The sequence below is a fragment of the Corythoichthys intestinalis genome, chromosome 4 (assembly GCF_030265065.1).
Source record: "Corythoichthys intestinalis isolate RoL2023-P3 chromosome 4, ASM3026506v1, whole genome shotgun sequence".
Classification (NCBI taxonomy): domain Eukaryota; kingdom Metazoa; phylum Chordata; class Actinopteri; order Syngnathiformes; family Syngnathidae; genus Corythoichthys; species Corythoichthys intestinalis.
In genome coordinates this window covers 29,341,772-29,364,060 of record NC_080398.1, presented here as the reverse complement: position 1 = coordinate 29,364,060, position 22,289 = coordinate 29,341,772, and the positions used below count along the sequence as shown (strand labels likewise).

The 22,289-nt window shown below is 38.7% G+C and overlaps 1 protein-coding gene and 1 long non-coding RNA gene across 2 annotated transcripts in view; one reads left to right on the top strand and one right to left on the bottom strand.

The window, feature by feature from the left end:
• Window positions 1–1,087: 1,087 nt before the first annotated feature.
• rbfox1l (RNA binding fox-1 homolog 1, like) overlaps window positions 1,088–22,289 on the top strand; it is a 27,386-nt gene continuing 6,184 nt past the window's right edge. The window contains exons 1-8 of the mRNA XM_057834114.1: window positions 1,088–1,622; window positions 10,317–10,553; window positions 18,538–18,714; window positions 19,838–19,891; window positions 19,979–20,071; window positions 20,154–20,223; window positions 20,293–20,352; window positions 20,418–20,553. Coding sequence (XP_057690097.1) covers window positions 1,536–1,622; window positions 10,317–10,553; window positions 18,538–18,714; window positions 19,838–19,891; window positions 19,979–20,071; window positions 20,154–20,223; window positions 20,293–20,352; window positions 20,418–20,553 — 914 coding nt within the window. The 5' untranslated portion in view covers window positions 1,088–1,535. The remainder of the gene's footprint in view (window positions 1,623–10,316; window positions 10,554–18,537; window positions 18,715–19,837; window positions 19,892–19,978; window positions 20,072–20,153; window positions 20,224–20,292; window positions 20,353–20,417; window positions 20,554–22,289) is intronic.
• LOC130914689 (uncharacterized) overlaps window positions 20,249–22,289 on the bottom strand; it is a 5,865-nt gene continuing 3,824 nt past the window's right edge. The window contains exon 3 of the long non-coding RNA XR_009062982.1: window positions 20,249–20,549. This is a non-coding gene — a long non-coding RNA (uncharacterized LOC130914689). The remainder of the gene's footprint in view (window positions 20,550–22,289) is intronic.

Here is a 22,289-nt window from a genome sequence, read left to right as displayed (position 1 = left end):
CCGGGTCGGGGATGAGATCCTGCCCCAAGTGGAGGAGTTCAAGTATCTTGAGTCTTGTTCACAAGTGAGGGTAGGAGGGAGCGGGAGATCGACAGGCGGATCGGTGCAGTGGTCCGTAGTGGTGAAGAAGGAGCTGAGCCGAAAGGCAAAGCTCTCAATTTACCAGTCGATCTGCGTTCCTACCCTCACCTATGGTCAAGAATGGTCCGTCGTGACCGAAAGAAGAAGATGCCGCATACAAGCGGCCGGAATGAGTTTCCTCTGCAGGGTGACCAGGCTCTCTCTTAGAGATAGGGTGAGGAGCTCGGTCATCCGGGAGGGACTCGTTGTCGATCCGCTACTCCTCTGCGTTACGAGCAGCCAGTTGAGGTGGCTCAGGCATTTGGTTCGGATGCCTCCTGGACGCCTCCCTGGAGAGGTGTTCCAGGCATGTCCCAACGGCGGGAGGCCCCGGGGACGACCCAGGACACTCTGGAGAGACTATGTCTCTTGGCTGGCCTGGGAATGCTTTGGGATCTCACCGGAAGAGCTGGTTGAAGTGGCTGGTGAGAGGGAAGTCTAGGTTTACCTGCTAAAGCTGCTGCCCCCGTGACTCGACCCCAGATTAAGTGGTAGATGATGGATGGATAGTGGTTTTCACTGCATGCCGTTGATGGCGATACATAAGCGGATTTCAGGGGGGGGGGGGGCAGGCCCCCCCCGGTGGCCGAAAAGTGTGATTGCATGTAATTTACTTTTCTATACATATATATGTATATACAATTGAAAAGCAATAAAACTGCAACAAAAATGAATGAAATGAACAAAAAAAATATTTTTATAATGGGTCAAAATTATTTTTTCGAACAGGTCACGTGACTAGCAACTTAGACGAAATTAGGGAAGGGCAATTTTATTTTTCAAATGATTTTTTTTCTTTGATTGAAATTTTTTTTTCTTTTTTTATTGAAGCAACGTTTTTGGGATTAAATGATTTAGAATAAAAATCATAAGTCATGCATGAATGGGTTAGTTCGACTTTTTTAGGTGCTGTGTTAATTTATTTTCCTTCATTATTGCACAGGGCCCATAGCACATTATGGAAATTATAAGTCTCATTTGGCCAAATTTTGAACCGGAGGTTGAACTTTTTGGAATATAATTGGATATCCATTGAATTTGATAAACCACACTAAAAGTTGTAAGAAAGCAGAGGGTGGCAAGGTGGTAAACTCATAAGTAAGGACATGAGGGACTATTTATAATACTCTGAAATGGGAGCCCCGAGCATGTGTTTCTGTCTGTCAGGTTGCATGATTGCCTTACGGACACACAGAAAGCTCTTTTCACTGCTCCAGATCTTGTCTTGACCAGACCGGACGTTGCTTGTTTTTGTGGGGGGAGTTGACTCACCTCCACAATTTGGCTTCACAAACTTTTAGCTTTCCTTTTACCAGCTCTTGGATCTTTTATTGGGATTGTTTTTCTAAGTTTTCCCTTCTTCACCCCTTGGTCCGCACTCTTTCTCATCTCCGCGTGTGAGGTTTTCTGAGGTTATGCTGTCCTCACCAACTGTCATCCTCCAGCCTTATGGACTGCCGGTCTATCCGCAGACTACCACATGCTACCCAAGTATAGTACAGGTAAACTCGTGTGTTGTTTGTGGTTTGTTTGGTTAGCCCTTTACAGGGCGCTCATTGAACTAATCGGTTGCCATTGACAACACTAAACGTCCAATCCATTTTGACTGGGAGAGGTTGGCAGTGAATGAATGCTGCCACTCTCCCAGTCTATATGAATTGGACATCTAGCACTGTCAATGGCAGTGAAAGATAAGAATTCAGAGCTAGTCCTCCCACTTTATATTAACTGGATGTCTGTCATCGTCAATGGCTGGCAATGAGTTAAAATAAGTAGTTTGAAATTGAATTATTTTTGTTACTATTATTGTTATTGGGGCCATAACAAGAGTCTATTTCCATTTTAATTATTTTTAATCTTATTCAGTTTGTATTAAAATGTTATTATTTTTTTACTGTCATGAATAATATAGAAATATATATTTTTAAACAATAGAGATTAATAATTAAAAAAAAAAAAAAACATTAATATATAGTTATAATTGGGACGTATTATTCACATATGTGGACATCACATAGACCTCACACTTGTATACCAAATGTTAATACTGTATTGTTGCCTACGTGACCACTTACAGTGGGGCAAATAAATATTTAGTCAACCACTAATTGTGCAAGCTCTCCCACTTGAAAATATTAGAGAGGCCTGTAATTGTCAACATGGGTAAACCTCAACCATGAGAGACAGAATGTGGGGAAAAAAAAACAGAAAATCACATTGTTTGATTTTTAAAGAATTTATCTGCAAATCATGATGGAAAATAAGTACAGTATTTGGTCAATACCCAAAGTTCATCTCATTACTTTGCTATGTACCCTTTGTTGGCAGTAACAGAGGCCAAACGTTTTCTGTAACTCTTCACAAGCTTTTCAAAAACTGTTGCTGGTATTTTGGCCCAATCCTCCATGCAGATCTCTACAGCAGTGATGTTTTGGGGCTGTTTTGGGGGCAACACGGACTTTCAACTCTCTCCTCACCCCGTGGCGTCAAAATGATAACAAGAACGGTGAGCAAAAATCCCAGAACCACACGGGGGGACCTAGTGAATGACCTACAGAGAACTGGGACCACAGTAAGAAAGGCTACTATCAGTAACATAATGCGCCGCCAGGGACTCCAATCCTGCACTGCCAGACCTGTCCCCCTGCTAAAGAAAGTACACATCCAGGCCCGTCTGCGTTTTGCTAGAGAGCATTTGGATGATCCAGAAGAGGACTGGGACAATGAGTTATGGTCAGATGAAACCAAAATAGAACTTTTTGGTAGAAACACAGGTTCTCGTGTTTGGAGGAAAAAGACTACTGAATTACACCATACCCACTGTGAAGCATGGGGGTGGAAACATGCTTTGGGGCTGTTTTCCTGCAAAAGGACCAGGACGACTGGTCTGTGTAAAAGAAAGAATGAATGGGGCCATGTATCAAGAGATTTTGAGTGAAAATCTCCTTCCATCAGCAAGGGCATTGAAGATGAGACGTGGCTGGGTCTTTCAGCATGACAATGATCCCAAACACACAGCCAGGGCAACAAAGGAGTGGCTTCGTAAGAATCATTTCAGGGTCCTGGAGTGGCCTAGCCAGTCTCCAGATCTCAACCCCGTGGAAAATCTGTGGAGGGAGTTGAAAGTCCGTGTTGCCCAACGACAACCCCAAAACACCACTGCTCTAGAGGAGATCTGCATGGAGGAATGGGTCAAAATATCAGTAACAGTGTGTGAAAAGCTTGTCAAGAGTTACAGAAAATGTTTGGCCTCCGTTATTACCAACAAAGGGTACAACAACAAAGTATTGAGATGAACTTTTGGTATTGACCAAATACTTATTTTCCACCATGATTTGCAAATAAATTCTTTAAAAATCAAACAATGTGATTTTCTGCGGTTTTTTTCCACATTCTGTCTCTTATGGTTGAGGTTTACCCATGTTGACAATTAGAAGCCTCCGTAATATTTTCAAGCTGGAGAACTTGAACAATTAGTGGCTGACTAAATACTTATTTGCCCCACTGTATGTGGAGTGCAGGTCTTTGTGGTGTTATTTTTATTATTTTTTTGTTAATTATGAAAACTGTCACATCCCCTACTCATTAAAAAGTGAACAAATTAAATTACAGGAAAACATTGTGTAAGAAGAAAATGACAAATTATGACAAAATAAGACATGGTCATTTACAGTCATGATGGTTATTGGTTTCATTTTCGATCATTACTATTTTATTGATTCTCCTCTATATAACCGTATTGGCCCGAATATAAGACAGCCCTGATTGTAAGACAACCCCCTCTTTTTCAAGACTGAAGTTTGAAAAAAGACTTTTTGAACACCAAATTAATTTTTATAGAGAAAATAATTACAGTACATCTGAAAAAAAATGTTTATAACAATTTATTTGAGAGGAAAAGCATGTTATTTTGAAATGTAAATAAACCAATCTATTGTGATAAATCAACAAAATTGCAATAACTGCATTAACCATCAAAGTGAAGTCTAACTGTAGTCTTGGAACAAATCTGAATAAGGAAAAACATTGCAACAAAATAATGCAAACTGGTTAAACTTGAGAGTAGCTGAGATCTATCATGACAGAACATCGCTTCAATGATATCTGGCGCCATCTAGCGTCGTGAATGAGTATAATGTCTAGACAGCGAATATACTAAGACGACCCCCAATTTTTCGGTCTTACTTCAATGCAAAAAACACCGTCTTATATTCGGGCCAATACGGTAATTAATCAAGACTAATACAAAAATGTATTGAGTCCACATTCATTATGCCACATTAGTACATTAGCTTAGCTGATTTGCTAATCATTTTTGCTAGCAAACTATACCACTTTAGTATGTTATGTTAGATCAGGTGCTAATCACGTTAGCCTAGCCAAGCTTACTTTCCTCCATCTCAAACAAAGCAAAAATCTGTTGAAATGCTCATATCAATGTCATTGTTCATAGAATGTCAAATTAGGGCTGGTATTACTGTTTGACATGTACATTTATCCACCATTTCAAGTATAGGCTTCGAAAATATGACTGCTAGGTGAGCAGAAAAAAAAAGAATGCGTCTCTAGTACGTTAGAGCGCCTTGTCGTCTAGCTTAAGTGCGCGCATGTCACAAGACATGGCCGTCAATGCCACAATGCATCTGGCACGGCTCCATCTTGTCAGCTGTATTTTTAGGCTCGCTCTTGTGAGCAGATAATCACGGGAGGAGATTTTGTCACCTATCTGGTTTTCTGCAATCAGCTCCTCTTAAAATAGAGGGTCTGGGAGTAGATAGGATGTTCGGTGGGGTCCAAAATAATGTTGACAGAATGCTAGTTGGTGATGGTGTTTGCTGAATGTGGCAGGTACTAAAGAAGCAAAAATGAATGCAAGACATGTTGCTGAAAATGCCAAGTTAATTGGATTTGGCGTAGTAATTTATTTAGTATTAAAAAATATATACTGGTGTGATGGGTTTAACACTATTTTATCACTAGTAGACATCCAATCCATTTAAACTGGGAGGGTGCCAACCCTCCCACTTCAAATGGATTAGACACCTAGCGCAGTCAATGAGTTCATTGTTGATGTTTAATTTAATTTAATTTAGTTTGACCTGTGTAAGACAGTGACAGTCAGATTTTAGTTTTTAGGTATTGTTTATTTTACTTTGTAAATTATTTGATCTGACTCAATATAATGGCTAATTGAGATTTTGCTATATGTTTTTTTGCAAATACACATGTGGACCTATTCTAAAATTTCTATTTTTTAAATTAATCAAATTTAAATTTAATAAGCCTGACTAAATTTGAATATTTTAGTATGTTAGGATGCTTTTTTAAATTTTCAAATGATATATAACATTAATATCAATAATTTTGTATTTACAAGTGTATTCATTTACACACAAGCATTTAAAATAATTTATGCAAAATGGCTTAATTGATGGTTAAATATTTAATACATTATGCACTTTGAATTGAATCAACAGTAATACATTTTATACTAGAGTGTAAATTCCTTTTTCTCGTGAAAGATTATGAAAAGTTTTTTTTTTTTTATGCATTTGAGGATACATCCATCTAATTTCTAAAACCCTTCCTCAGAGTATGACGTGTACTGGAGCTTATTACAGTTAATAGAATTGCTCGCTTTTCAATTGCATGGCACAAAATAGACAAACAATTTACGCACAATTTAAAAACAGTTTAGACTTCAATGAACAAAGGCATGTTTTTGAAAAGAGAAAAAAAATACCTGCAGAGAAAATACACCGAAATGAAGATTCAAAGCTCCAACTTGCAGTGCCGACGCATGAGATGTAAACCTGAATTTGGTCCCAACAGTGGTGATTGCACTAAGAATGGAGTCCCCCAAAATGACAAAAATAAGTGATCGAATGTATAATGTTGTGTATACATGTCATTGACTAAATATGCGCTCACTTTTTTTTTTTTTTCAGAATTAGCCTCTAATCACTGGTTACGATGCAGCTAGCTTTTGATTAATTCACGCAGCTTGACAGTCCTTTAAACAGTGTGGATGCTGTGCCCCACCAGAGTTTAAGGTGCAGTGTTCCACTACAGCGCAACGAGACGAGTCATTGGCTAAAGACTAGGTTTATCCTGCCCAGTGGACGCTGTGCATCTCTGGGGGTCTATGGGCAGTGTGCGGAGCTCAATTGGCCCGGACGTTCTGTTTCTCTGCATGATGATTAGTTGATCTGTCTGAGGATGAATCTCTTGTTGATTGACAGCAAAATGAGTGACATCCATGGGAGGCATTTTTCAATTTTGTTGATGTTGAACCTGAGACTTTCCTAATCATCCTCTCGACACTTGTTTTGTTAAAAACGGCTATTAAAGAATTAAGCTTTTATTTCTAGTGGTTTCTTTTCATTTTAGCTGCTTGCGTTTGAAGTAGGGATGTCCCGATCGCAAATTTTTTTACTCGAGTCGGAGTCACCTGATTTTGAGTCCTGAAAAAAACAAAAGAGCCTTTTTTTGTTTTTATTTGAACAAAAGTTCCAGTTAGAATACTGTCCATTTATAGTACTTCCTTTTCTGCTTTTTCCGGGAGTTTTGCGAATGATAAAACGTATATATTTTTGTTTCTTTTGGCAATGCCATTGTATTTCTGGATTATTTTGTTACTTTTTACCCCTTAAAATATAATCCTATAGCCTATATAATAAAATATATGACCTCTGAAAAATGGCACGATTTCCAATGACATGATCGGATCAGGGACATCCTTGTTTGGAGACTTGACTTCTGGCACTCTAGCTTCTTTCCCTACCGAGCAGCGGGTGCCGATGAGCCCCACCACCGTCACAAAGCACTCACAGGCGGACACAAGGCTAGGTTCATACCGCAGGTCTTAATTTATTTATTTATATACACATTTATATAACACAAGGCAATTCAATTAATGCACAATTCCGATTTTTTGTCATATGTTTTCTTGGCGTGCCCGTTTAGACTGCCTTTATCCATTGAGCCTATTCAAGTATTACGCATGCGCACTAATTCGCAATCTGACACGAGCTGAGCAAACTGAAATGTGCTGAAGCATCAAAACAAATAACTACACATGCTGACTGTATGTCATTCCAGGGTGGTCATATTTTAACTTCTAAAATGAAGACACAAATAACAGACATAAATAATCCCTGTTTAGTCTTATATTCAAAGTTTTTATGAATTGATAGTATGCATGTATTGTCCGTGCATGACACACACATATGAACAGCTTGCCCTGACTCTCAGCTGTGTAAGCAAGCTTGAAATATTGCTCATTTGGAGCAGAGAGAATACCGAGCATTCTCAGGCTTATCCTCAACCCATTTCACTTTTTTTTTTATAACTATTGTCAAGCCTGCCTCTTCCTTAAAAGCCACTTTCAAGCTAGGTGCTAACGCTAATGCACAGCTGCACCGCTACCGTTGCGCCCTGTCTCTCTGGCTCTTTGCTGACGCAATTGCTGCATGAATTCCGATTTGGGGGACTTGACAGTTCAGACCGCAGCCACATTCTGGAAAAATGTGGCCCAGATCGGATTTTAACCACATACGAAAGTGACCTCGGATTTGAAATGGTCCACTTTTATGCGACTTTTCCCATTCAGACCATCAAGTTAATGCCCCACTTGAGTTGGAAAAACGCGAAAAAAAAAGGATTCATGCATTAAGACCTGTATGAATCTAGCCTTAGACCTTCCCGTCATTGAAAGACCAACATCCGTCATTGGTCCCTCCTGTCAGGGAAATTCAACTTTGAACTTCAAGACAAGTGTCAACTCTATAGCTCGATGAGAAATGAATCAGACCCCAACCATGGATTGCTTTGCTTCGAAGGCTTAATGAACAAGAGCTCTCGTGTACAGACGCGGAGCCACGCACAAAGCGTCTTCTCCGCATGTGGACAAAAGAGAAATGCAGAGCATGCCTCTATTTATGGGTTGACATCATAGACACAAAACCGAAACATACTATAGCATATCCTGGTAAAACCATCTCAAGTTACAGAAAAACCACTCTAGTAGGGGAAAACACCTCAAGTTATGACCTTGAACACCGGCTCTGGCTAGAACGATGATGAGCTCAGTCTGATAAGCCACAGTCGCCCATTGTATTCATTCAGGGCATATTGGAAAACACAGGAACATAACAGTCCATATTTGGGCATATTGTGATACAGTCTACAATAGTCAAGGCTACAGTATAGGAAGGCACACTCAAACAGGTTAATATAACAATGATACTCTATGCTACAATGTTCTCATGCAAGCATCACAAAAGCATACAAAATATGATGTACAGTATAATAGTTGTGTTTTAAGCATGAATAAAATTCTCTCACACCTACTGCCCCTCAAAGTTGAGCATCTTGCTCGCCACATCTGCGGTCGGCGTGGTGTATGACTACGTGCGTTGAAAAGTTGCGGCAGCTGTCGAGGCAGGCACCTGGTCCTCTGTGGTTGACCTTCGAACCCGGAGCTGACAGCTGAAGTGCTATGAGAGGAGAAAAAGACACACATGACAAACGAGCATCAAGAGACGACAGGGGGTGGACAAGGTATCTGCGTGACTGCTGACTCCAGTCAGTGGCAATATAACCAAGGGGGGAGGTTGTCAAATCTCACTGTAATATTCGTGTCAGGAAGGCCTGGTCCCTATAGAGAATAACGCTCACTTTTAATTGACACACTCGGTAGTAGTGCTTATCAAAATGACACTTGTGTGAATAAGACTTCAGACGTACGGTGCCAAGATTGACAGTCACAGATGCGCACAGCTGGTGTGGCAAACTCCCCCCAGGCTCCTTTTTTCTCCCCGTGTAGTTGCGGTGATCATTTCATGCGATTGGCAGAGGGCTAGCACTTATGGCGTAGTGGGCGGGAGGGGGGCCGCCATTAAAGCATGCAGCAGCTGATGTTGAGGTGCTCAGAGATCCAGGGGTGCGCTGAAGGGGTAAGACAATGCTTTGTCTGTGTCAAGACTTTTTTGGGAAATTGCAATTATTTAGGTTTTTTTTTTTTTTTTCTAACTTTGTTTGTGTCTTAGGTAAGAATTTTAAAAGCTTAAATAGATTAAATAAGAGATAAATAGAGATTAAATAAGTTTTGATCATTTAAAATAGACACTGGAATGTGTGTTATTATAGTTAACCATATTGGATGAAGTAGAGAAAGAAATTAAAAACTTATGCTTGTAATCAAAATGAAGTTTTAAAAAAGGAGGTGGTGGGGTTAATTTACAAAAAAAGTTAATATACTTATCGCAAAAAATTACCGTTTTTATCCACGTCAATTAATTTTATTCTTGGGATAATGGTTAGATTAGATTTAAAATAGTATTTTTTGCAGTTTTCACAACAGCTGAGTGTACACAAACAAGAACGGAAGGCTGGGATTTGTAGTTCTTTGGTTTAATATCTTTTTGGTTTTTAATCTTGAGCAAAAATACCCCGTATTAACCGTTTATAGGACAATGGACTAAATTGGGTAATGTAAAAAAAAAAAATAATAAAATCGTATACTTTTCATAATATATATACTATATTTTAAAACAAACTTTCATAAATTAATGACATTTTATTAAAAACAAAATCAATAAAATTCAAATCAATAAAAAAAAACGAAACTCTGGGTACGGCTACTAATAAAACTCATGTTTTTTTTATTTTTTAAATTTCATAGTATTTACACGTGAGCCTTGTTTTTTTTTTTTCTTTTTTTAATTTCACAGTATTTAAATGTGTGCCTTTGAAAAGTTTAAAACAAATACTCAAAATAATAAACACGAAACCTGAATGCAGAAATGTCAAGAAAATTAAAAAAAATAAATAAATAACACACCAAAAAGTGATGCAACCTAACTGAATTTAAAAAAACAAAAGTTAAAAACAAAATAAATACTTTCACGAGTCATATTGCATGTCCACAATTTTTTAAAAAAGGTCAATTTCTTATTTAGATTTACCTTAAAATAACTAATAGTACTTGGATTCATTTCTATTAACTCATTGGCTACCGATGACGGTACTAGACATCCAATCTATTTTGACTGGGCGGGGCGATCCCTGCCCAGTCAAAATGGATTGGACATCTATCACCATCAATTTCAATGAAACATGATCATTTACTGGCTAACTTCCCAATTTAAATGGATTGGACGTCTAATAATCCGTCACCCTCCTTCCTTCCCCAGGGGGGCCCCGCTCAGGAGGCGGGCCCGGGCGGCGCCGACCCCGCCCTGCCACAGGTGTATGCCGCGCCCCCTTCCTACCCAACCCCAGGTCAAGGGCCGCCCACCGCCACTGGCAGGCTGCCGCCTCTGGATTTCAGCCCAGCACACCCGAGTTCCGAGTACCCAGAGCACGCCCAGCTGAGGGTTTTTCAGGGCCCCCAGCTGGAAGGGGCGGAGCCTCTGACAACCACCAACACGGTAAATACTACAAGGAGCGTAACACCGATACTAGCACATCGACTTTGCACTGGATATAAAAGTAATAATGCTCAACAATACATTTTTAATGAGATAATAATATTCAACCAATCAGATGTCCAATTTCTACTTTAAAAGCCTACCTTCTTTAGCTCCGTCCTTTTATGGCAAGACTATAGACTCTCAGAAGACAGCTGTGAGGGTTGTTGAAAATAAATCCCTTTTCACTGAGGCTCTTTTTAAGAGGGCAATAAAACAGGTTATCTTTCACAGATTGAAGAAGTGAACGCATGTGTTGATCTTGTGTGAAGGTCCTTTCATATGTAGACTACTGTGGAAAAGACGTGAGGTCCACCGGTCACTTACTTTTAGAAATATTTGTAATTTGCCTAGTCATGGAATTTTTTTCCTGACTCTGTATTGGTGATACATTTCTGGGTCTCAAGCTCAATGTTCTAAAAGTAGTATCATTTTCTTGAAAAACAAAAGTTCAAATCACTATAAGAAAAATTGACTCATAAATTAATATGAATTTTCTTGTAAAGAAAAACAAAAATATAAGTACAGGTAGTCCCCGGGTTACGATGTACAGGACTTACTTGATTTCGACTTTCCGTCACCGGAGTCTTGTCAGCCATTTTGTCTCCAGTTGTTTTTGTTTGTTTTTTTAAATTTAAATTTGGCTTTTGTTAGGTGATGCATGCTTTTATTTTGGTGCAGGAAGCATAGAACAGGTAGTTGTTTTTGATGATGTGCGGACGCTGATACATGCTAATCGTTTGTCATTGATGTATCAGCAGATAGTTATACACTCAACATTGAATTACTGTCATTGAAGATGAAACTGATTTAATTTCATTTTTATTTTAGTTTCATTCTGCAAGTGTTGATGTCATGAGCAGCTAAATAAAGTCAGCAAACCACACGAACGTCTGACATCGTCAGGTCGGAGCTTAGCTTGCTGTCTAGCTAGGACTTAGCTCCAACATTTTGGCAAGGACAGTACAATGATGTATGATACATGTTTTTGGATAGTTATTTTGAGCTTTGGGGGGTATTTCGAGGTACACAAAAAAAAACTATATATATCTATATATATTAGGGCTGTCAAAGTTATCGCGTTAACGGGCGGTAATTAATTTTAAAAATTTATCACGTTAAAATATTTGACGCAATTAACGCACATGCCCCTCTCAAACAGATTAAAATGACAGCAGTGTCATGTCTACTTGTTACTTGTGTTTTTTTATGTTTTGTCGCCCTCTTCTGGCACTTGGGTGCGTCTGATTTTAATCAGCACAAATAGCATTGTGTAATTATTGACATCAACAATGGCGAGCTACTAGTTTATTTTTTAAATGAAAATTTTACAAATTTTATTAAAATGAAAACATTAAGAGGGGTTTTGATATGAAATTTCTATAACTTGTACTAACATTTATCTTTTAAGAACTACAAGTCTTTCTATCCATGGATCGCTTTAACAGAATGTTAATGCCTTGCCTCGCACGGCCAGACTGTTCTCCCTGTGTTTTTCAAACACTGAGAGTATAGTCTGGGACCCAGCCCATTAATGGCCTCTCGAGCAAGTACAAAATCAATCGACAAATCAGATTCGTTTATTTGCGTGACGTGTTCTTAGCAAGCAACGTCACTCTTCCGCGTCGGACGTCGTCTCCAAAACAATGCAGATGGCGAACAGGAGAGCCGAGAATATGTTCCAATCCATGGTAAAATCAGTTTTTAATGACCAAAAACACATCAACACAAGTCATTGACAACAGTCTGTCTCGCGCTAGCCATGTTGAATAAACTCCGCTCTCCTCGTATGTTTACTTCCGCGCGCAAGTCCCTCGTCCCGCCCGTCGCTGATTGGTCCACTCCGCTGTCTGTTTGCTGTGACTTGCTCCGCCCTGGAAATTATATCCGCTTAATGGTGGCCAGACTCAATAGCTGGGACAGCGGTGAGTCTGGAGTACCAGGCTAGTTAATGCCATCTTGTTGATTTATTGTTATAATAAACAAATACAGTACTTATGTACAGTATGTTGAATGTATATATCCGTCTTGTGTCTTATCTTTACATTCCAACAAAAATTTACAGAAAAATATGGCATATTTTATAGATGGTTTGAATTGCGATTAATTACGATTAATTAATTTTTAAACTGCAATTAACTCGATTAAAAATTTTAATCGTTTGACAGCCCTAATATATATATATATATATATATATATATATATATATATATATATATATATATATATACATATATAAGGTGACTCCGAAAAAAACAGGAACCTTTTAACGCCAATAAAACAAAGAGTAAAAAATAAAATATTTTAATTTACAGTAATTGAAACCCTAAAACATGCAATTTAAGTAACAATGATGGAATTTACATTTTTTTAAAATGACGTTCTTTAAATGGCGTCCTCCTATACAAATGCATTCTTGAAATCTGATGTTGAGATTCCTCATTGATTCGTCATCTGAGCTGGGATTCTGTGAATTTCATCCCAAACTCACTACGGCAACAAAAATGGCACATTGTTTACTTGCTCAAGGTCACTATCTCGCAGTGCTGCAACCTTGCTCGTGTATGTCAATATGCAAAAATTCCCGTTTTTTCAACAGTGGCCAACAACAGATTTCAAGAATGCACTCATGCAGGAGAACGCCATTTAAAAGACGTAATTTTAAAATGAAAATTAGATAATTGGCCTGTTTTATGTTTCAATTACTATGAATAAAATATTTTTTCTTTCATCACTCTTGGTTTTATTGGATTGTTCAAAGGTTCCCGTTTTTTGAGTCATCCTGCTTATATGTAAGATATTGTTTAAGCATATTTTCATTATTTCAATTACAGTATTTAGGTATATTTAATAAGACTGTTGAAAGTATCGAAAAAAATCGAAGCATCAATTCTGAAATTTTACATCCCGATACAATATTTGACTGCAAAAGTATCAATACTGAGTTATTTGTTTTGGCACTATCAGAGGTCACCAGAAATTTTATTTTGCACTACTCTTAATATTAATGGAGGATTTTGTTTGCATTTTTATTTCTTATTCTTCTCACTGTTTGAAAACTGCACTTCAAACACTTTAACATGGTACAGATTTTAATCGGGATTTTGCATTTTTTAGTGCCATTGTACCTTCAATCGTTGCTAGCCTCCCAGACAAACTGGATTGAACATCTTTCGCTGTCAATGAGTTAACAACCGTGTTCTGAGTGTGATATTCTAAAATCCCGAGCCGTCTCAAACGCACCGTCTGCCATGTAGGAGTGTTCCATTGCACTATTCCAAATAGAAGCCCTGAAACTTCACACTTGTTCAGGAATGCAGCTTAACCAAAGAGCACCTGTTAGTTTTAAAAAAGACACACACATGACAGTATTCTTCTCTTTTGGCTCTATGATGTTTCCTTCTTCTGCTAAATGGTCTTTTGTGTGGCCCCGTATATTTTATGACTACACCCCCAGACACACAAGGCTCCATGCTGGGAGAAAATTGAGGCGCCGCCATGGAAATAGGGGTGGGGGTGCCCAGATGAGCCCCACCCACTCCCACTCTGAAATATCACAACACAGGTCCAGAATACTATTCTGCATCGTGACATGACACCACCAAACCAGCTCAACCCTCTGCTCCCCCACCTTTCCTACTGTAGTGTGCGTGTCCATGTGTGCGTGTGCGTCCTCCCTCTCCTTTCCACTGGCAAGCATATTAATGTTGACACTTGACCTTTAACCTTTGGCAGAAAAGCAGCACCTTGACCTCAGACTGACCTGTTTGGAACATTTGTGCTCTTTTTAGCCCCTCTCTCTCGCTCTCTCTTTTTTTTACATTTTTTATTTTTTTAAAGCTTTCTGTTGCTTCATTCCTTCTTCTGTGCTATATTCAGGCCTCACTGGAAAGCTAATACTGTACCATCTTGTGCATATATTTTTTTTGCACCTTTCCTCACTTCTCAAGTTTGAACTCCTTCACTCTGTCTTCATAAAAATGGTTTAACACGCTGGTTTCCCCTACACATTGATGCACACATTTAATATGAGCACACATTAGCATCGTGGTGCATTGTGGGACAGTGAATGTTTCTTTCCCCCCACTTTTTTTTTTTTATACTTCTGGGATTGTTTTGCATGGAGCAGTTTAAATCAGATGGATTTTCATGGCATTGCTGCGGTTGTATGTTTCACTTTGGTACAGCTGCTTGGTATTGGGCCTTCTTGAATCAGCTTTTTTTGTTATTATTGTTTATTATTTAAGGCTAAATATTAAAAGCCGCCATTATCAGGGATTTCATATCAAAAGTAGGCAAAAAAATAATAAAAAAAATAAAACCTTACTAAATTTTGACGCTATGTATGTGATCCCTCACCTAAAGCCTATTCAGTCCCAAAGTCTAGTTTTACTTAAGAAGCATAAATTTTGTTGGCATCTCAATCATGAGTAGACCTACAAAAAAAGCAATTAACTCATGTCCAAAATCACACAGGAAGTCAGCCATTTTGACTAAAAAGTATCCTTCGAATGCCTAAAAGAATTCAGCGCATGAAGTCAGTTTTATATGAAATAATAAAATTTGGTAGGCTGGTCTATCATGAGTAGACCCACAAAAACTTGCACGAAGTCATGCCTAAAAACACACAGGAAGACTGGTGAGAAGTGACTATTTTTTCCTCACTTCAGTAGCTCCTTCAAAGGTTTAAAAAATTCTCCCCCTGAAGCCAGTTTTACTCAGTATAATAAAATTTGGTAGGTATATCAATTATGAGTAGACCCACTAAAAAGTCTCAAGAACACATGACCAAAATCTCTCAGGAAGTCAGTCACCTAGGTTTAGAAGTACAGTTCTCCGATAATTACTTTTTAACCAATATCCCAATATTTTCGAACTCCAAAAATCCCATATATGCGGTCGTGGACTTAACATATTATGTCTAATTGTATTGTGATGCCCCACTGGATGCTTTAATAATGATAAATGTATTAACTTCAAGGTTTTCCAAACAAACATTCTGCGAAAAATAAGAGAACAATTTCAAGTAAATTTAGGACGAAGTGCCTATATTGCTCTACTATATTTATTGTTGAAATCCAAATATTGCAAGTATCAGATTTTTTACATGAAGTGCAAGTGCAAATAAGACGCTACCTAAGCCTGTCGCGATATGCAATAAGTCAAATTATCGCACGGCGAATAAAAATGAAGGCGTTAATTTTCCCGGCTGCGATTTATCCTATTGGCTATCAACACGCCGTAGAATTAAAGTTCAGACATACAAAATAAGGAAACACTTCTACATTAAACATTGTAAAATGTTAGCATTGCTACATTGAGGCTAATGGACAAAAGACAATGTACTAACTAACCACTTTAGCCTGCTATAAAACATTGGCAGTCTTCTCCACAACGCAAAATTGCGGTTAAAAGGTGACACTTCAAACATGAAAACTCGCTGGATTAAAGAATTTGCAAGCGACGCAAACATAAGAAAAGAATCTATTACTGAGACCATATGCTAGACAAAAGCGAAATGCACGGTTTTTGTTTTTACTGAGTGTAAAGCTTACGGTTAGTAGCTTGGCAAACATACTTCCGGTGAATATTTCAAAGTAAAAGCACGCCATGTTCAGATTTCTGGAGGAAATCACATATACTTCAGATTCTGCACTAAAAATAAATTTAAAATGACACCCATTATGAAAAATCTAATTGGCAATGATAATATGATGTAATAAATGATAATAATTTGGGTTCAAATTTGCTGCATGCGCACTTTGCAGGACAAGATGAGAGTCATATTGGATCAAATTAACACTTTTAGTGGGCTCTTATTAACAGACAACAAAAATGACATTGGGTTTCTCACCTATTTCATATTCTGCACTTAACTAGCTTTAAAATGACTCATTATGCAAAGTGTTGTTTTTCTGTTTTTATTTTTTTTATTTATACATTTCAAGATAGCTTGTTTTTATTTAAGAGTAACAATTTATTGCGGCACGGTGGCTGAGTGGTTAGCACGTCTGCCTCACAGTTCTAAGATCAAGGGTTCAATCCCGGGCTTCGGCCTTCCTGTGTGGAGTTTGCATGTTCTCCCCGTGCCTGCGTGGGTTTCCTCCGGGAACTCCGGTTTCCTCCCACATCCCAAAAACATGCATGGTAGGCTGATTGAACACTCTAAATTGTCCGTAGGCATGAGTGTGCGCGTGAATGGTTGTATGTCTCCTTGTGCCCTGCAATTGGCTGGCCACCAGTTCAGGGTGTCCCCTGCCTACTGCCCAGAGTTAGCTGGGATAGGCTCCAGCACCTCCGCGACCCTCGTGAGGAAAAGCGGCATGGAAAATGAATGAATGAATAAATTCATTGCATTTGAATAGGTGATTTATTTGGATGTATTGTCACCACATTCGTAGCTGAATAGGTTAAAAAAACAAACAGGCAATAATATCACTAGGGTTGCAGCTATTGATTATTTTAATAGTCGATTAATCGATGAACTAGCTCGAATAATCGAGTAATCGGATAGGGAACATAAAAAATTTAAAATACCTGAGCTGAGCCTAAAACAGTATAAAAAAATTTTTAAAAATAGGATATATGTACAACAAAAGAACAATTGGCTAACTTAAATAGCAAAAATCAGCTAGCTTAAATGCTATAAAACGCTAAAGTTTTTTTTTTTTTTTTTTTACAATGCTCTTAAATGTTTCAGACACAAATTCCCACCAAAAATGGCGAAATATACTTACAAACTACTTTACAAATGCATTATAAAAAACATTAGCTCAAACAAAAACTTAGCTTATGTTGGTCTTAACAGGGAGCAGCTGGATTCAGCCACGTGAAATGAGGCAGAAAAGAGGGCAGTGTATCCACCCAAATCAATAAAACTAAACGCAAACACTTTCAAAACAAACTATTACAATGCCACTTTAATTAAACGAATACTCGAAGCGGCAAATTTTAATTTGCATCTTTATTTCTAATCGAATACTCGAGCCGATCGATTAATCGTTGCAGCACTAAATATTGCATATCAGCAATAATTTATGAGACGGTATATCGACTACTAAAATTTGTTATCGCAACAGGCCTCGCGCTACCATATCACATATGGCTCAAACAATGCTTCTGGCTCAAAAAAACAACAAAGGCACACAGTGTCAGTCAAGTAAATGAGGTAAAACGTTGGCATAGGAAAACCAACTGGCAATAACTTTTCAAATGAAATAAGTACAATAATTTTAACTGTGGTGCTACGACCAGCCCTTGGCAGTGGGCAGAAGGCTCCTACATTGACTTTGAAGGCAACATGCAAATTGGCCCAAAACTGTTAATGAAAAACCGTTGTCAATATTATCCGATATCATTTTAAAATGCTTTTATCGGCCGATATTGTTGGCTACCCGATAATATCGTGCCTCAATAAGGGTCTTAAAATTGGTGGGCCTGTCTTTCGCAATACCTACAAAAATACTTAAGAATCCAAGCTCGCAAAGACACCATATTGGTTTCAAGAGGCAAATTTAGGGTCTTTGAATGGAAAAACTGACTTTTCCTACAAATTCAAAACACATACAGTAAATCGAATGGATGTAACTTTGAAATACTGAACTAAATTTATCGACAGTGCGTGTAGCTGGAAGGCTGGAAGCAGTTTTCGTTTTTTTAGCGGTACAGTCAGTTGTATTCTCCTGCAGGCATGTATTGAGATGCCTCACTAAACCTGGAGCCCGTCCCCCTTCCTTACATGTCTCCTCACATTTGCCTGAGAGGGATCACTGGTTGCGGAATGCTCTTTTGGTTTGGATCACCTGACCTGGTGGAAATGTCTTGTCTAATGTTATGTGATGCCTTGTACACAACCAGGAAGTGATCAGATGCCCGCTATACTCGATTGTTCTCGCACTTCCGCTCACAACCTCTCTTTGTCCACCTGTTCATCGTCGGTCTTCAGGAGGAAGCGTTGGCCCCCGTGACCTCGGACCCCCAAGCTCTGAGTGTATCTGCAGCATCCAGCGGTGGGGGGAGTGGAAGTGACGATGAGGGGTCTGGTAAGGCCCAACCCAAACGCCTCCACGTGTCAAACATCCCATTCCGCTTTAGGGACCCAGACCTCCGGCAGATGTTTGGGGTACGGACTTGTGTATGTATACAGTGCCGTGAAAATGGATTTGCCTCTTGCTAATGTCTGATTAAAAATAAAAAATTATACGTCAAGATGTTCAGTTGACTAAAGAGATGGAAGTAGAACATTTTAGAAAGTGCGTCCTCTTAGAAGTAACACTTGAATTTGATAACAAGACAATTAGGGCTGTCAAAATTATCGCGTTAACGGGCAGTAATTAATTTTTAAAATTAATCAAGTTAAAATATTTGATGCAATTAACGCACATACCCCACTCAAACAGATTAAAATGACCGTACAATGTAATATCTGCTTTACGTGTACTTTTGGTGTTTGGCGCCCTCTGCTGGCGCTTGAGTCCAACTGATTTTATGGGTTGTACCATGCGTGAGCATGGTATAATTATTGACATCAACAATGGCGAGCTACTAGTTTATTTTTTGATTGAAAATTTTACAAATCTTAATAAAACGAAAACATTAAGAGGGGGGTTTAATATAAAATTTCTATAACTTGTACTAACATTTATCTTTTAAGAACTACAAGTCTTTCTATCCATGGATCGCTTTAAGAGAATGTTAATAATGTTAATGCCATCTTGTTGATTTATTGTTATAATAAACAAATACAGTACTTATGTACCGTATGTTGAATGTATATTTCCGTCTTGTGTCTTATCTTTCCATTCCAACAATAATTTACAGAAAAATATGGCATATTTTATACATGGTTTGAATTGCGGGTAATTACGATTAATTAATTTTTAAGCTGTAATTAACTCGATTAAAAATTTTAATCGTTTGACAGCCCTAAAAACAATATAAGGTAATGTAAAAGGTGGGGCTGCTTTACTTCTTCAGGACCTGGATGACTTTCTGTTATAATTGGATAAATTCTGAGGTCAAAAAAAATTCTGCATTGAAAAGTAGGCTAAAATTATTTCATAACGATGTGGTATGACTGTGCAAGTTATAGCAAACGCCTTATTTCACTTTTAAATGTGTAGAATTTGCAAAAAAAAAAAAAAAAAAGAAAAAAAAAGATAAAAATTTTTTCACAGCACTGTACATAACACTGGTCATCTTTACAAACAACATCATTGTAATACAAGGGCTAATCTCCTTTCTAGCAATTTGGAAAAATCCTGGATGTAGAAATCATCTTCAATGAGAGGGGATCAAAGGTAAGCAGTTTAAAATCAGGTAAAATTTGAATTAAAGATACTAAAAAACAAAAAAAAAGTTCACACATACTATGTACACGCATGCAGGGATTTGGATTTGTCACCTTCGAAAGTGCAGCAGAAGCTGACCGAGCACGCGAAAAATTGAATGGGACCATCGTAGAAGGGAGAAAAATTGAGGTGAGCTATATCATCAGTTTCAATTTTTACTTATCGTAATAACCCAGATATTGATGACTTCCTAAAAAAAACATCTCCTCAGGTCAATAACGCCACTGCAAGGGTAGTTACCAAAAAGCCCCAAACAGCACTAGTGAATGGTGACCTTTCAAGTAAGACATAACTTCAATGGTCACATGTCAAATTTCATAGTTGTCAATTATACTTTCTTGTCTGTGCAGCTTCTGGGTGGAAGATCAACCCTGTCATGGGGGCCATGTACGCACCAGAACTCTATACAGGTAAGTAAACACAATCTACCACATCATGATACTTAAGGGTAGCGAATAACTAGTTTCTTCTGTAGTCGCCGGTTTCCCATACCCAGTGGCGGCGCCCGCTTTGGCTTACCGCGGTTCGGCACTGAGGGGTCGAGGTCGGACCGTTTACAACACCATCCGCTCCGCCGCGGCCACGCCTGCTGCTGTGCCTGCCTACCCTGGGTAAAAAGACAAATGTTTATTAAGTATCAGGACTGAAATGAACTACATTGAACTAGACTACAGTCCCTGACAAAAGTCTTGTCGCTTATCCATTTTGTAGAAACAATTGCTAATAACCTGACTTTTAATTATTCAGTTGGTTTCAGAAATGGCTCATATGAAAGCTAAGACCCTTCCAAATGATGTTGAATGTACAAAAATATATTTGTTTCACTGAAAAAAAGATGTATCATTTAATGAAGACATAAAGGTCAAATTTTGGCAAGACAAAAGTTTTGTCGCCTACAGAACGTAGTGTGAAAATTAGTGTTGTACCGATACCATTTTTTGGCCCCGATACAATACCTGGCTGTGCAGTATCGGCTGATACCAATACCATACCGATACCACCCCGATTATATATATATTTTTTTTTCCCCCCAAAGAGCTACATAATTGGATGTGAAATCATTGCTATCAAGGCTTTGTCAGGCTGTTCCTTGCACAATAGGAAAAAGACTAGTACAAAGTATAATACTAGCCCAACAGTAAGAAAGTAAAAGTAAGTTCATAATAATAAACTCTGAATGAACTGAGTAAACTTTTTTTAAACCTCTCAAAGGCCAAACAGTGCAACTTTCATGAAATTATTGTCACATTCTGCTGCTGGTTTGCTGATTGTGTTTTGTTGCTGGGCTGTTAGTGGGGGCGTTCCTGACGTCGCACCTGAATCCAATGCGGGCTTATCAACGCAGCATTTAAGCACGGGTGAGCTCAGAGAAGGCTGCCAAGATATTTGCTTTGCTGATCGCCATTTGACATCTCGCACTATAGTCTCGCTACATTTGCTTGTTACGCCCCTGCATTGGGTTTTTTCTGTTAGTGTGCTGCACTCGTTTGTAACCTCTACCCTGTGCAGGTATTTGAGTGTTTTTATTTTGGCTTTTTGGCTCACTGCCTATCGTCTTAGTTAATCTTTGAGTTTTTAGTATTGAGCTCCGTCGACCTGCTGTCATGGACTCCTTTTGTTATTTCTACTATCCCGCGATCGCGTGTTATTTTTTGTTTGCAATCATTAAACCCTTGTACTTATCCCCCGCTTGTTGTCCGCTTTGAGGTCCAACCTTGTTTCCGCATTTGCGGACGCTCACAATTATAAGTAATAATAATTGACCACAGCATCCCGTCTCTCTATTAGCCTCGTTTTTTCGGGAGGGGGTGGGTCCCTTATTTCTATGTCTGAAAGGTGGCAACCCTACTTTGGAAACACTTCCCAAATTACTGTGGCATTTCTTTCATTAAAAGACAGTAAAAGTAAAGTAGACGAAGTGAACTGACCAGAGATAGTTGCTCCGGTCCAGCGCCCTGCTTCCTCTGGGTAGCAGTCCTGCTCTTGCAGGCTCAAACTCGTTGTGTTCGTTCGCGTTTCGTCTTCAAATGTTTTATCAGGTTCGAGGTATTGAAACTGGTCGATTTAACTCCACATCTCGAAACTTTCAGGCCGCAAATCTTGCATGCAGCCATTGATTTTAATTGACGGGATTTCTATTTTGAAATATTTCCCGCCCGCCATGTCGGCCATGTCATTGGTCAGAAGTGGCTATTGGCCCGTTCTCATTGGTCTGGAGCAGGCCAATAGCGATAGCTGTTTGGTGTTCACGTGTCATCACACAACACAGAGACAAAGTGTAGTGAGCGCCAGGAGAAAAAAAAAAGGCTGCGGTCAAATGTTATAATAATGGACCGGTAAATGGTAT